The sequence below is a fragment of the Salvelinus sp. IW2-2015 genome, linkage group LG8, assembly GCF_002910315.2.
Source record: "Salvelinus sp. IW2-2015 linkage group LG8, ASM291031v2, whole genome shotgun sequence".
In the NCBI taxonomy this organism is placed as follows: Eukaryota; Metazoa; Chordata; class Actinopteri; order Salmoniformes; family Salmonidae; genus Salvelinus; species Salvelinus sp. IW2-2015.
In genome coordinates this window covers 39360543-39374684 of record NC_036848.1, presented here as the reverse complement: position 1 = coordinate 39374684, position 14142 = coordinate 39360543, and the positions used below count along the sequence as shown (strand labels likewise).

Sequence of the window (14142 nt, the reverse complement as noted above, 5' to 3'; positions counted from 1 at the left end):
AAGTATGGCATAATTCTACTATTTGTATTAATTTGCATCACTGTCAATGACATACTTTTATTTTGAAGGCAAACCGCAAATTCGACTATTATGCTAATCCTTATTGTGACTAGCTTCACAACACATAACCCGGTCCGGTCGAGCCTCACTAGCCAGATGAAGCTAGCTGGCTGCTTATAACGTTAGCTTTGGGCAACAGGATTAAGTAGCTGGCTAGCTATTTATTTTCATGAACTGAAGTTCAATTTCAATAGGTGAACAACAAGTGGTACCTAGCGAATACTTACTTACAAGGCCATTGCTAAGAATAATGAAAATGACTGCAGTTTCTACTGGTCATTGTTTTCAGGCTGGTTGTATTGGTGCTAGCTAGGTACCAAGCTAAAGCTAGCTACCACAGAAGTTACGGTCGAAGAAATAATGCTTTATTACCAACGTGGTATTGTAAACACATCGTTCGTGTCCGGGGTTTGCTTGTTTGCAGACTTTTTTCTGCAGCTTTGACAGTGCAACTGTGTCTTTTTTTGACACGCAAAGACCCATACGGCATTCCATAGTATGTATGTCGTTAAGATAATAGCAGTGACGCTATTACTGTGTAACTCCGGTAGGGCAACATTTGAAAAATAGCGCACTTGGTAGTGTGTACCGGTGCTCGACCAGTCGGTGAAAGCCAACATCACCAACGACAGAGAACGGTTGATTGTCAAGGGCAATGAATTCCATTATCTTGGCTTTTAATGGATTTCGCCTTTGAGTTGTCTCGCTGAAATMTTCTTACTCTTTCAAATGACTGCTCGATCCACACAGCAGACATTGTGGGCTAGGTTAGGAATGCTGTGTTGCACATGCAGTGCAAAARTTTACGTGGCATCATTACATCATGTACCTACGTTATATAGGTATGCACGGTGGCTTTGACATAGGTTTTAAACATCGGCATTAAACTAGACATCGGCCGATACCGATGTTGGCATTTTTAGCTAATATCAGCCAATTCTGATATGTTCACCGATATATCGTGCATCTCTAATTTCAGCATAAACATTTTTTTTTTTACATTTGCAAACATTTCTAAAAACCTGTTTTTGCTTTGTCATTATAGATTGATATCCATTTTAGAATAGGGGTATAACGTAACAACGTGGAAAAAGTCAAGGGGTCTGAATACTTTCCAAATGCACTGTAGGTGAACTATTCTATACTGGGGTTGTCTGATATTGTTTTAATAAAACATTACAAGGCAAAAATAGTAGCACACATCCGGAGTGATAAAGTATAGGCTTTGAATGACTTCGCTAGCAGCTACACACCACTGAGTTGAGCGACACGGTGGTGTGCATTATAGACCGTTTAATTCCTCTCATCTGAAAATCGGAGTATTAGCAACAATCATGCATGTCGGTTCAGTGCACACAGCGTAACAGAGAAAATACAATATTCAAGATTTAATTTATTTTACCTTGATACTGTATGGTATGTCTGATAGTTGATGAAAGAGGATCATACGGGGGAATAGGGAACGCTTTGCGTCTGACACCAACTCACCGTTCTTCCTGTCTCGCACAGGCATGTCGTTGGAGGCGGGCTGCAGAGTTAACTCCTGAAGCTCATTGGTCACTGCTTCGCTCTGTGGGCTGGAGGCGGAGCCGGGTGCCACGGCAACCACCATGATGCCAGGACTTAGCTCAGCCCCACCCTGTGGCTCCAGCGTCGCCAGGGTGACAGAGATACCTGTGAAGTATACAATTATTTAAAAAATAAATAAAATAAAAAGGTCAGTCTGGTTTGCAAATTCTCGCAGAAAATTTGGTTTCAACAGGGGTGGGGAACTCCGGTCCAAGAGAAATGGTGCACAGGCTTTTGTTCCACCCCTGCAATAACACACTTGATTCTAGGCTTGGGCAGTATACCGGGGTATTTGAAAATTGCCACGGAATGTTTTTTCAATACAGTCAATACCATTGAAACTATTTCTTTGAAGTTTTAAAATAAATGTTTATATTTGTAGCTACTTTTAAAGAAAACACCTGCAGTCAACTTGCGCAATAAGTTAGTAGGTAAAGAAGAACGCGTTCTTCATTTTACCTGTCACAATTTTCATTATGAAGCTTAACGATAGTTCCCAGTCACATTGTGTTTGTTTACAAGCACACAACTACAAGACCATAGCCGTGTGAGTCACTCACTGTTGTGCAGCACCCGCCAGGTGACAGTATGGAATTCACAACAAAAATATTTGCCAGCTAGGCATCTTATAACTATTAAGTTAAATGTGCATTTGTTTTGCTAATTTCGTAGCTAGTTAGCTATCTAGCAAAGTGGTTCGTTTTTCCAAAATCAAGCTTTGCTTGGTAAAAGCAGTGAATCCCTGCCTGGATCAAGAGCCTTGCTGTCTAATATCTGTTTTGTGCCAAACGGAGTAGCATTTGAGTAACTTGGATAACTTTATGAACTAGGATATCCTTCTTGCAGATAGTTTAGGTCAGAGATTGTATAAAATGTTCGCAATGCACTCATTAGCATTTAGTTAGCATTCTCTATGGGATTTGACATCTATTTGTTAACATTGCTAACTTTCGGATTACAAAAGCTGGGTGGGGTTTTGTGATCAGTGCCGGTATTACAAATATCCCGGTATGGCACAAGGTCGGTATGAAGGTATGACAATCTGGATGCCGCCCAAGCCTACTGGATTCAGCTTATCAGCTAATAATGGACTTCAATATAAACCACTTAGTTTAAATCAGGTGTGTATTACAGCTGGGCTAGAACAAAACTCAGTGGCTGTCCAAGACAAATGTTGCACACACTCCTTTATCGTGACKCGGTCTATAGAAACTTGCAACCAGAATTGTGACTCAACATCTGAAGTCGTCCTTCAATTGACAGCTCTGTATAAACTAGACACTCAATTCCCCTGAGGCCTGTTCTTTGCTAACCACTGACGCAGACACAGTGGCAGAGGGTTAGGGTAGATAGATGTAGCCTACTCTCCCTCTCGGTTGCTCAGGGCTGGGAGGTAGAACCTGGAACAGGCTGGAACACGCTAATGGAACACTGAGCATCTCGTGCAACTATGGAATTCAGACGCAGAAAGAACACAATTTAGGAATGCATATCTGCAGGCTAAGGATTATAAAGTCAACTATCCGGAGGAATAGGCATTTTGTGTTTTCCTTCACCGGAATCTTCAGTAATTAACAGAAAATCTATGGCAATGGATAATAACTTTAGTCATTTATACCTGAATAATTTTTATATTGTTATATAGTGTTATTTAATTTTTTATACCTGAATAATTTTTATATAGTGTTAATTTTTTGTATCCATGAGTTTCTAGTATATCGAACATATGGTTGAAGAGAAAAATAGCCTAATTAACTCCGCAACCCTATCTAACTATTGACATTTTCCACAACTGCCACCAGTTTTACGGCAAAACATTAACAAATAAATATTGAGATATTATATTAAAAAAAGTGGTAAAAGTCTGAAAAAATATTGCAGAAACCCTCATATTAAACCACCAATGGTATTCACTAAATTGATGGTCTGTATTTAGGATACAGTTTTACAGCTTTGTCATTTTATTTTCTATTTTCAAATCATCTTATTGAACTATTTCATATATTTTACATGTGATAAGGCCACACAGAGGGACAGAGATACTTAAAGACAAAATTAGACAAAAGCTCCCAAAAAGGGCCACGAGATGTCTTGAGAGATTACATAAGGCAAGTCAGTTAAGAACAAATTCTAAATTTACAATGACGGCCTACCGGGGAACAGWYGGTTACCTGCCTTGTTCAGGGGCAGAACGACAGATTTTTACCTTGTCAGCTTGGGGATTTGATCCAGAAACATTTTCAGTTAATGGCCCAATGCTCTAACCACTAGGCTACCTGCCGCAATGTCAACACTGCAGAGTTAAMTAGGGGTTCAGAGGTGCGAAGCAGCTGAAGTCCTACTGTACTTGTTCCACATCATTATTATGTTGCTTTTTCTGCCGTTTTGGTAGGAAAAAAAGCAAATTCCCCTGAGATAAGACCCAGGACTGTGCAATTTAGCATGGTAAAGGCCCAAGGGCCACACCCTCTCAAGCAATACCATGCCAATTGGCCACATGGTGGCGCTAAAACAAGCGATTGAAAATGCTAACTTTGTAAGGTCAGCCCCCGCACCCCGTGTGACCTAAAGTCATGAACCCCGGCAATGCTGCTTGCAGCTTTAATTCTGTTTGTTTTCATGAGTGTTTTCTACCCATGGAGTGCAGCAGGAAACGCCATTACAACAGAGCAGGTCAACAATAAGGCTGTGTTGTCTAAGGATCTCTCCCTTTCTCATTCTTGCTCTCACACTATTCTTTTCACTATCAGTCTCTCCATTTCTGTGTTCAGCTCAGGCTATTGCTGATAGACCAAAAAACATGTCTCACTCTACCTAGCCTACATCTCAACCTACTATCTGTCTGTCTGCCATACCTATCCGTCTCCCTCTATCCCGCTCTCTCCATGACAGTCTAGGTGTGGCAGCATACAGTACTCTCTGGTTCTCAGATAAGTGTTGATGTGACCGTAAGGAGCGATTCCCTGGCACTGGCTCAAGAAAAACCATAATACTCATGCGGGCAGAGAGGATTTCTGTGGTTCTGAGTGTTCCAGCAGCCAGAGGAAGTCCAGTCTCCTCTCGGACGACACACCCCAACTGAAAAACCTGGACCGAAAAACATAGTCTGATCAATCTCAACAGGGTTTCTACAGAGAAACACTCAGTTTCATCCTCCAGATCTGTCACACCACACGCCATTTCCACCCAATTCACCACAACAAAATGTAATTGACCTTTATTATGATTTATTACGGCACATTGTCTGATCTAATCATCCAATCTCCTGTTGCATAACTGTAGACCCCTCCCCTCATCTTATCATGACATCAGCGGCAGCCTCACCCTGTGGTTTCCCCACTGATCTAATTGAGGCTATCGTGAAGAGACCTCTGACAGGCAGAAAAAGCTTAAAAAAGTCAGTGAAACAGGTCAACTTAGGAGAGAATTAAGTTAKAACCCTAAAGTGATATGTGGGAGAACAAGACAGGTCATTGAAAGACTCATTGTAGGCCACGCTTTAGTGCAGGGGGTGATGTCACAATGCAGTAGAGTGTGAGTGAAGTCATAATTCAGTAGTATAACTCAACTAGGCTAACATGGTGTGTGTCACAAAGCAATTCATCCCAATGTAAACTAAGAACTAAACATAGACTTGGTAAAAAGAGGTCAATCAAACTCGACCAAAACAATGGAATTGCCATGGAAACACATGGGGCAAAGATCCCGAGTCTCCTTATTTGCCCCCAGAAAAATGTGCCTACATTTAGGCTATTGTTTAAATGTGTATTTCACACTGTTGATCTAAGAAATCTGAGTACAATATTGGTAGGTTGTCAACCCCAACACATGTTCATGTTATTGTTACCAATCATATGTATTACAGTTCATTAACAAATTACTGACTACCACTACCGAATTCTGTATGCTAGCTACGCTAACCAGCTTATACAAACAGGAGTTAGTATTTAGCAGTCACTTCTTCTAAACCTGAAAAGGGAAAACATCTACATGTTATGCAGCGAAAACAGACAAATATATTCAAATCAGACTTAAGTAACCACATTGTTGGCCTGTTACAATACAGAAATCATGACCGATTTGACAAATATCCACTTTGTTAGATCACAATGCAATAGGGCCGGGTCGATACTAGTATCGCGATACTAATCGTTAGTATCGTTACACTGTAGCTTTTTTGTTTCACTTGGCTGCTGGTGCCTGATCTTTTGAAAACATCTATTGAAGAGTCACCTGAAGCTTGAGAGGAATGGAGTAAAGGAATGCAGTGTTGAGGCAGAGGCCTTGTAGTGGTGAGCTTTCTGGCGCCCAGAGCTGCTGAAGCATCACCCAAGTGGATGCCATACATTGTGAAGAAGAAGTCCAGTAGCTACATGACTCAGGCTGGTTCCCAGAGTAGCCCTCTTCATGATCGTCAACACTCTTCATCAACCATCTCCCTGATCAACCTTCCTCTGATCAAGCCATGAACGGTCCCTCTCCATCTTTGGAGGATGCATGCACTCAGACTTGGCCTCTATTGGTTGACCTAACCGTAGCTAGGCTACACATGAGGATGTATTGTTTGTTTGTTTTTTGCTTTTGAAGCGCTTTGAGACTGTTATGAAAAGAGCTCTAGAAATGTTATAAAATATTATTAATGTTGTCATCCAGAGTAATATTTTTTTTWAAAGTCCAAGCCATAGCACACAATATTTTACATACATCAAGCTTCGTGTTTTCATATTTGCAATGGGAAAAAATATTGTGATACCGGTATTGTCCTTCAATGCAAGTAAAGAACTAAATTCTCGAGTGTTGATGATGTCATAATGCAGCAGTAGAACTCAGGGTCGTTCTATTTTAATTCAATCACTTTCTGAATGCATTCCTTTAGATTTGAACGAAACCTTCCATACATGTTTGCCTATGGTAGAAGTGTTCTGTAGTGCTGAGCAATTAACCAAACATTTTCTGTGAGTTCAATGCGCATTTTCTCACTGCAGTTTCCCTAGAGATAAATCAAATCACTCCCGAACTGTGCGATGTAGTAGGGAGTTGTAGTTTCCAACAGGCTAACATATATGTACAAACTTTTGACTGGTACTGTATATGGAAAAATAAAATAAAACATTTCGACCAATCAAAGAACAGACGACTTTCGGTCAACCAAGATTTTCTTTTAGTCGGGGACAGCCCTAGAAAAAATTATGGTTAATAAGTGATAAGCAGTGAATGGGCAGTCACTACCATTGTGGGACTTTTTTTTATTCTGTATTGTTACAGCATTCAACCCACATAATGCATAGTGCATTTAAATGGAAAGAAATATGGAAAATGGAAAACCGTTACTATTTCTTTTTTAAATAATCGAAACGACATCCAAAAGCACTAAACGGTCAGCACTAGTGGTCAGAAAGGTCAGAAACGAGATAGCGGTGCTCCTATTTGACCCATCTTCCTCACTGAGAAAGAGAAACTGTGGAATGTTCTTATTTCAAAGCTTACAAACACGGTTGTGAAAGTATTCTGATTCATTAATTAAAAAATATTCACAAATGTTATAGCTTTAGAACCTATTTTACATCATCTGAGGTGTTTGTGTTTTTACTAATGCTCTCAGCTGTAAGGACATTTTGTTTGGCGACTTTAGGTCTTGAGCATCATAACCCTGTATAGGCCACCAAAGCACTGCCCCACTTCATTTACTGATTTCTCTGAACTATTGCCCTTGAGAACTATACTGAACAAAAATATAAAACGCAAAATGCACCAATAAAGACTTTACTCAGTTACAGTTCATAGAAGGAAATCTATAGAATAAATTAATAAATTCATTGGGCCCTAATCTATGGATTTCACATGACTGGAGCAAGGCCCAGCCAATCAGAATGAGGTTCTTCCCCCACAAAAGGGCTTCATTAGACAGAAATACTTCTTAGAACCCCCCGGACGTACTGTCAAATTCTCTAAAATGACAGAGGCAGCATATGCAGAGAAATTAACATTCAGTTGTTGGACATTTCTGCAGTTAGCATGCCAATTGCACACTCCCTTAAAACTTGAGACATCTGTGGTATTGTGTTGTGACAAAACTGCACATTTTAGTGGCCTTTTATTGTCCCCAGCACAAGGTGCACCTGTGTAATGATCACGCTGTTTAATCAGCTTCTTGATATGCCACACCTGTCAGGTGGATGGATTATCTTGTCAAAGGAGAAATGCTCACTAACAGGGATGTAAACAAATTTGAGCACAAAATTTAAGCGAAATAAGCTTTTTGTGCGTATGGAACATTTCTGGGATCCTTTATTTCAGCTCATGAAACATGGGACCAACACTTTACATGTTGGTTTTAAAATTGGGGAGAGGCGAAGATCAATTCATGCGTCCTCCGAAACATGACCCGCCAAACCGCACTCCTTAACACCCACCCGCACCAATGCTAATAAAAAAATAAAAACTACAACTAAAAACAAGAAAAATACCTAGGTGTTAGTTTGGATTCTGAACTCGAATCACACATTAGGAATGTGACCAACATAGCTTTTTACTACCTGAGGAATATTGCAACGGTGCGGTCGTTTTTCTCTCAGGCAGATACAGAGACTCATCCATGCTTTTATTACAAGCAGGCTTGACTACTGTAATGCTTTCCTGTCTGGTCTACCCAGGAAAGCCATTGGTCAACTGCAAAACATACAGAATGCTGCAGCACAGGTAATGACCAAGACCAGAGGGAGAGCACCGGTTTTAAGGTCTCTGCACTGGCTGCCTATGAGTTTTAGAATTCATTTTAATATTCTTCTATTGGTTTTTAAATCAATCCACAATTGTGCACCCCAATACATGTCAGACATACTTTTAAGTTATGTACCCAGTAGGTCCCTCAGGTCCTCTGGCACTGGTCTTTTAACTATCCCAAAGACTAGGACCAAGAGGCATGAAGGCAGCCTTTAGTTATTATGCCCCCAGCCTCMGGAATAGCCTTCCAGAGAACCCGAGGGGGGCCAAAACTGTGGACATATTAAAATAAATATTTTTTTAAACCACACCTTTGCTTTTCCTTAGGGTGCTTTCTAGTCGTTCAGTTTTTGTTATTTTTCCACTTATGTTTGTTGTGTAGTAAATATTTCAGTTTTTATTTTCATAGTTTCTTTTTTTAATTCTTTGTTTTCCTGTGAAGCACATTGTGTTGCATTCCATGTCTGAAATGTGCTGTATAAATAAAGCTTGATTTGATTTGTGCCCATCATCGGTTGAGARGTCGCATAGTCTTGAATACAGGGTAGGCGTCATTTCAATCATAGAAATATAATTTATAGAATGGACCTATCCCTTCAGAACACTGCAATTAAGCTGCTAAACCAATTAAATTGACTTTTTATTAACTTTAACTTCCAAATACTTCCAGAAAGATGGCCGCTTGTCCACCCACCATCAAATGTCAACTTGAATGGGAATGTATATTCTTGTCCCATGTGGCTCAGTTGGTAGAGCATGGCAGTTGTAATGGCAGGGTTGTGGGTTCGATCCCCACGGGGGGACCAGTACAAGAAAATGTATGCTCTGGATAAGAGCGTCTGCTAAATGACTTAAATGTAAATATGATCTATATATTTCTATGATTTCAATACGTTTCCTACGGAAGATAAATCTTTTCATTTATAACAATGAATATGGAGTTGTCATAATAACAATGCATTATTAGAACATAGTCACATTTTGGAGGTGAAGGCAATGTCACAATGTAGTTGATGACAATCCTTGAGCAACCAAGTTGTCACAGGAGCAAAAAGATCTTATATTTGATACCACCCAAACAACAATATCAGGTTTTCATATTATACATTATCACAAAAAGAATGATGACCTGGATAATCTGCAGATTGCAGGCATGCCAACATCCACCTGATGGTTGTTTTTAATTCCTTCCCAGCACCTCTCCTGTATGAGGGTGTTGAAACATGTAGTGCATTGTGCTGACATAATAGCATGGGGAGGGACAGTGAGTTCTCTGGCATTCCTCCCACTGCACGCCTACACGAGTCTGTGCAGATGTGCGCTGAACACGTTCACAAAGCAACACAGCAGGCAACCTCCCACCTGGCTGTAATGTGGGTTTTGCATCTTAGAAGTGAAAAACAGCTACACTTGATTGTTAGCAACCCCACTCATCTGTCATCAGCTTGTCACAGAGGACAAATGCACAGTGATGATGTATGACAGGATAAATCTATAAGTTACAGTCATCAATGGAAGGTAAATGGAGATCTAGCTAAGCTATATTGTGACAACAAGAGATGAGTGACGGACTGGATGTTGAACGGGAATTGTGAACTTACCCGTTCCGCTAAATCCTTGAAAACAAATGGGATGGTTTTTCCATTTCAGCACACAGCTAGGAAGAGTGCTGAAAGAGAAGAAGGGAAAGAGATTGTCATTAGTACAAGCACATTGCTACAAATAGGCCTAGCAACTATTCATCAATCATTGTATGCAAACTCACCATGGCTTGATGCAGATCATTCATGACATGAATACAAACTAGCTAACTATTTAGGTAGCTATGCATGTAGCTGTATGGTGCAACATGATGAAGATATACTCTCGTTTGGCCCAATAGCTGTTAACATGTCGATATCAAGGTCAATGTGTATGATTAGATAGCTATTACGCCAACTGTGGATTTGGCTAACCACAGATGTCACGACAGCTGTCATTGGCTCATATGGCTGATAGCTAACAGCTTATGTTACACAATACCCTTTGACAACAATACAATATCTACCCAGCAAACATGACCCCATGTGAATATTTGGTGGGCACGGGCTAACCCACAACAAGCCCAACACGGGCTAACCCACAACAAGCCCAACACGGGCTAACCCACAACAAGCCCAACACGGGCTAACCCACAACAAGCCCAACACGGGTTAGCCCAAACCAAGCCCAGCTTCTTCATAAATGTAGAGGTGGGGGCTCATTAGAATAGTTAGTGGTGTGGTTTGCAAATATGTTAAAGTAAAAAAAAAAATTGCAGACACCATTCAAACCAATGAGTGTGTGGAACTTTAAAGACAATTATCTAGGAATCATATTTTTTTCAGATAGAACTATAAGGTTCTATGGTTATTTTTGTACAATTTTACTAGTGAATTTAAAAAGAAAAAAATAACTTGTACATTGTCAATGACGAAGACCGTAAAAAAAGTTAAGTTAAATAAGTGCATGAGACATATGACAACTAAGTTTCTCTGGTAATGATTATATATATATATATATATATATATATATATATATATATGATAACAACAACATTGTTGTCTTTCTGATGCAATGTAACAGGCAGCCGATCCAAAAGGGTGGGCTCATTTCACGAAAAGTGAGGGCTGCCCTTGAGGCAAATGTGGAGCCTATGAGCAAAGGCGCATCGGCTCAATGTGGGTAGCCTACACGGGTTTAACCCGCATTGGGACCACATCCTGCCAATGTGGACACATTTTCTAGGCAAAGTGAGGGCTACCCTCACCCCCACACTGAGCCAATGTCTTTGGGGCAAATGTGGAGCAGATGAGCAAAGGCACATCGGCCCAATGTGGGAAGCCTACATGTGGCCAATATTTTAGCCCGCATTGGGCCCATATTGTCATTGTGCCAATGTGGACATATTTGCTCGGTATCTAGGCTAGTTAACTACGCAGTGGGCGCTCACCTGAAAATTGTCCAACGCAGAACTATTGAATAACGAAATCCAATGCCTCCACAACAGCAAAGAGAAAAGGGGTTTAAGCGAATCTATCACCAGTAAAACTAGACAAGTCCACCTCCCCGGCTCCAGACAGCTAACGTTAGCTACAAGAAATAGCTAGCTTAGCATCTGATGCTAGCAGCTACCTGTCAGTCTAGTCACGCGGTGGTAATATCGAGGTATCTTGCTCGATGTAGTGATGTTAAAGATTGAATTAATGCGTTCTCTCATTAGCTACTTATCACTGTCGCTATTATTGTTGTTGACGAGTTTAAAAGCCTTTGGCTTTAGTGGTGCACCACTTCCGACTCACAATGGAAACTTTGACCGGAAAACCCTCCTCTCAGCTAGAAAGGCAAATCGTTACTTCCATATAACAACAACTTGATGACCAGTATCAAATATATACCCACATCTAACCACACGATAGCAACAACTTGATGACCAGTATCAAATATATACTCACATCTAACCACACGACTGAATGAGATGTCAACTGCTTTGGGAATAAAGTAGCTATGGCATAGATGTTTTTCCAGTCTTGCCTTGCATTGAAGAGAAGTTGAATCATGGCAATAAACTCTTTGTGTTGTGTGCTTGTGGAGTGAAATTCATGGTCTGTGGCGCCACCTACTGGCTATTTCTGATCCCTTTCCAATACTCAGGCCTGCCAGTCATCGGAGTAGATTAGATGATGGGTGAGTTTTAGCAAGCATATGGAGTTGCATAACAATCACTTATGAAGATCTGACTTTTAAGAAAGTGCTCATCATTATGATCAGATTATTTTACATGTCTTATATGATCTTTCACTGATCAAAGCTCTGGCCGAACAATAATACAAGTATGTGAAACAGTCTAATAAACATTCTGCAGTGAAGTGCATGAGACATTAATGTGAAACTGTGATCTGATTGCACTGACATGGCCCTGTTTGAATTATTTTAAGATGCATCCTTTCCATTTTTATGGACCTGATTTAATTTGGTAAATTGTGTGTGTGTGTGTATACAGAGCTCCAGAAGATGGCTGCAGAGGTGTTTGGGATGGAGCCAGCTCTCGGGGCTTCTGAGTGGTGCAGTGGTCTAAGGCACTGTATCTCAGTGCAAGAGGCATCACTGCAATCCCTGATTTGAATCCAGGCTGCATCACCTCTGGCTGTGATTGGGAGTCCCATAGGGCGGCGCACAATTGGCCCTGCGTCGTCCGGGTTTGGCCGGGGTAGGCCGTCATTGTGAATAAGAATTTGTTCTTAACTGACTTGCCTAGTTAAATAAAGGTTACATTTAAAAAATAAACATCCCCTCTGGAACCATGGCAAACCTCATAACCAGCGGCAGCCCGCCCAAATATGTACACACACACACACACACACACACACTGAGTATACAAAACATTAAGAACACTGGCTCTTTCCATGACAGACTGACCAGGTGAAAGCTATGATCCCTTATTGATGTCACTTGTTTTTTATTTAACCAGGCACTTGTTAAATCCACTTCAATCAGTGTATATGAAGGGGAGGAGACAGGTTAAAGACGGATTTTTAAGCCTTGAGGCAATTGAGACATGGATTGTGTAAGTGTGCTATTCAGAGGGTGAATGGGCAAGACATAAGTGCCTTTGAACGGGGTATGGTAGTACCGCACCGGTTTGTGTCAAGAACTGCAACGCTGCTGGGTTTTTCACACTCAATAGTTTCCCGTGTGTATCAAGAATGGTCCACCACCCAAAGGACATCCAGACAGCTTGACATAACTGTGGGAAGCATTGGAGTCAACATGGGCCAGCATTTCTGTGGAACGCGTTCGACACCTTGTAGAGTCCATGCCCCGACGAATTGAGGCTGTTCTGAGGGCAGCCTCAATTGCAGCCTGATGGGGTACATTTCAATATTAGGAAGGTGTTCCTAATGTTTAGTATACTCAGTGTATATTATATAATTCATTAATTATGTTTTAAATGCTCATAAAAGTATGGTAAATGTGTACATTTTCAGGTTTAAAATATATATTGTTAAAAACAAGCTGTTCAGTTACTTACTACTCTGCCCCTCAGTGACTGCCAGCAGTAGCAGCTCTGCCTCCGTGGGCGCATAGGCCGTGCGAACATTGTTTGGATTGTATTTCCAGCTGTTTGCTATGAAGGGGAACTGCCCCAATGAAATCATAGCATAAAATATAACGTCACAAAGTAAATGGACCGTGCTGGGGCGCTCAAATGTGCATCCGTTCAGTCAGAACTTCTGGGTCTGCTCTAGTCTCCCTCCCAAGACTCTCGCGCCAGACGACTTACTTCTGCACGTGAGACTAGCTCTATCAGGTACAGATGGCGCTAAAGCAAAAAGCAAATTGTAATGAACATGAATATTTATTTATAACAGGCATGGGAGCCTGGGACCTGATAAACCAGACAACTACATCCAACAAGAGTCGAAAGACAGAGGGATACACTAGCTAGAACCTTCTCATTGCGGATTTGGTAGGACAAAAAAGCATGGCCAATTTGATTGTTTCCCCCATGTTGTTCATCAGGTTCTACTTTAGGTGACAGGGCGACATGTTGTGTGGACTAAAAGCATAAAATCAGGTCTATCACAAAGCATGATCAAATTAGCCAGCTACAGTAATTTTGAGAAACATTAAGAAATAGTTTGGTAGATTTTTTTTGTGTCAAATGAACCAGTTATCTACCTTTGATAACTGGTTCATTTGACACAAAAAAATCTACCAAGCTATTTCTCAATGTTTCTCAAAATTAGCTAGTTAGCTCCCATGCCAATT

General features: G+C 40.8%; 1 protein-coding gene across 3 annotated transcripts in view; it reads right to left on the bottom strand.

Annotated features, from left to right (window-relative positions):
* The window catches only part of LOC111967891 (myocardin-related transcription factor A), a 49139-nt gene extending 37204 nt beyond the window's left edge, over nt 1–11935 (bottom strand). The window contains exons 1-3 of one of the 3 annotated variants that reach the window (XM_023993321.2): nt 11826–11935; nt 9954–10021; nt 1549–1734 (exon numbers count right to left, since the gene is read on the bottom strand). In XM_023993321.2, coding sequence (XP_023849089.1) covers nt 1549–1672 — 124 coding nt within the window. In that variant the 5' untranslated portion in view covers nt 1673–1734; nt 9954–10021; nt 11826–11935. Of the gene's footprint in view, nt 1–1548; nt 1735–9953; nt 10022–11323; nt 11684–11772; nt 11787–11825 lie in introns of those variants that run through there. The other 2 variants (XM_070444917.1, XM_023993322.2) reach the window with 2 other exon arrangements.
* Between the last annotated feature and the right edge of the window lie 2207 nt (nt 11936–14142).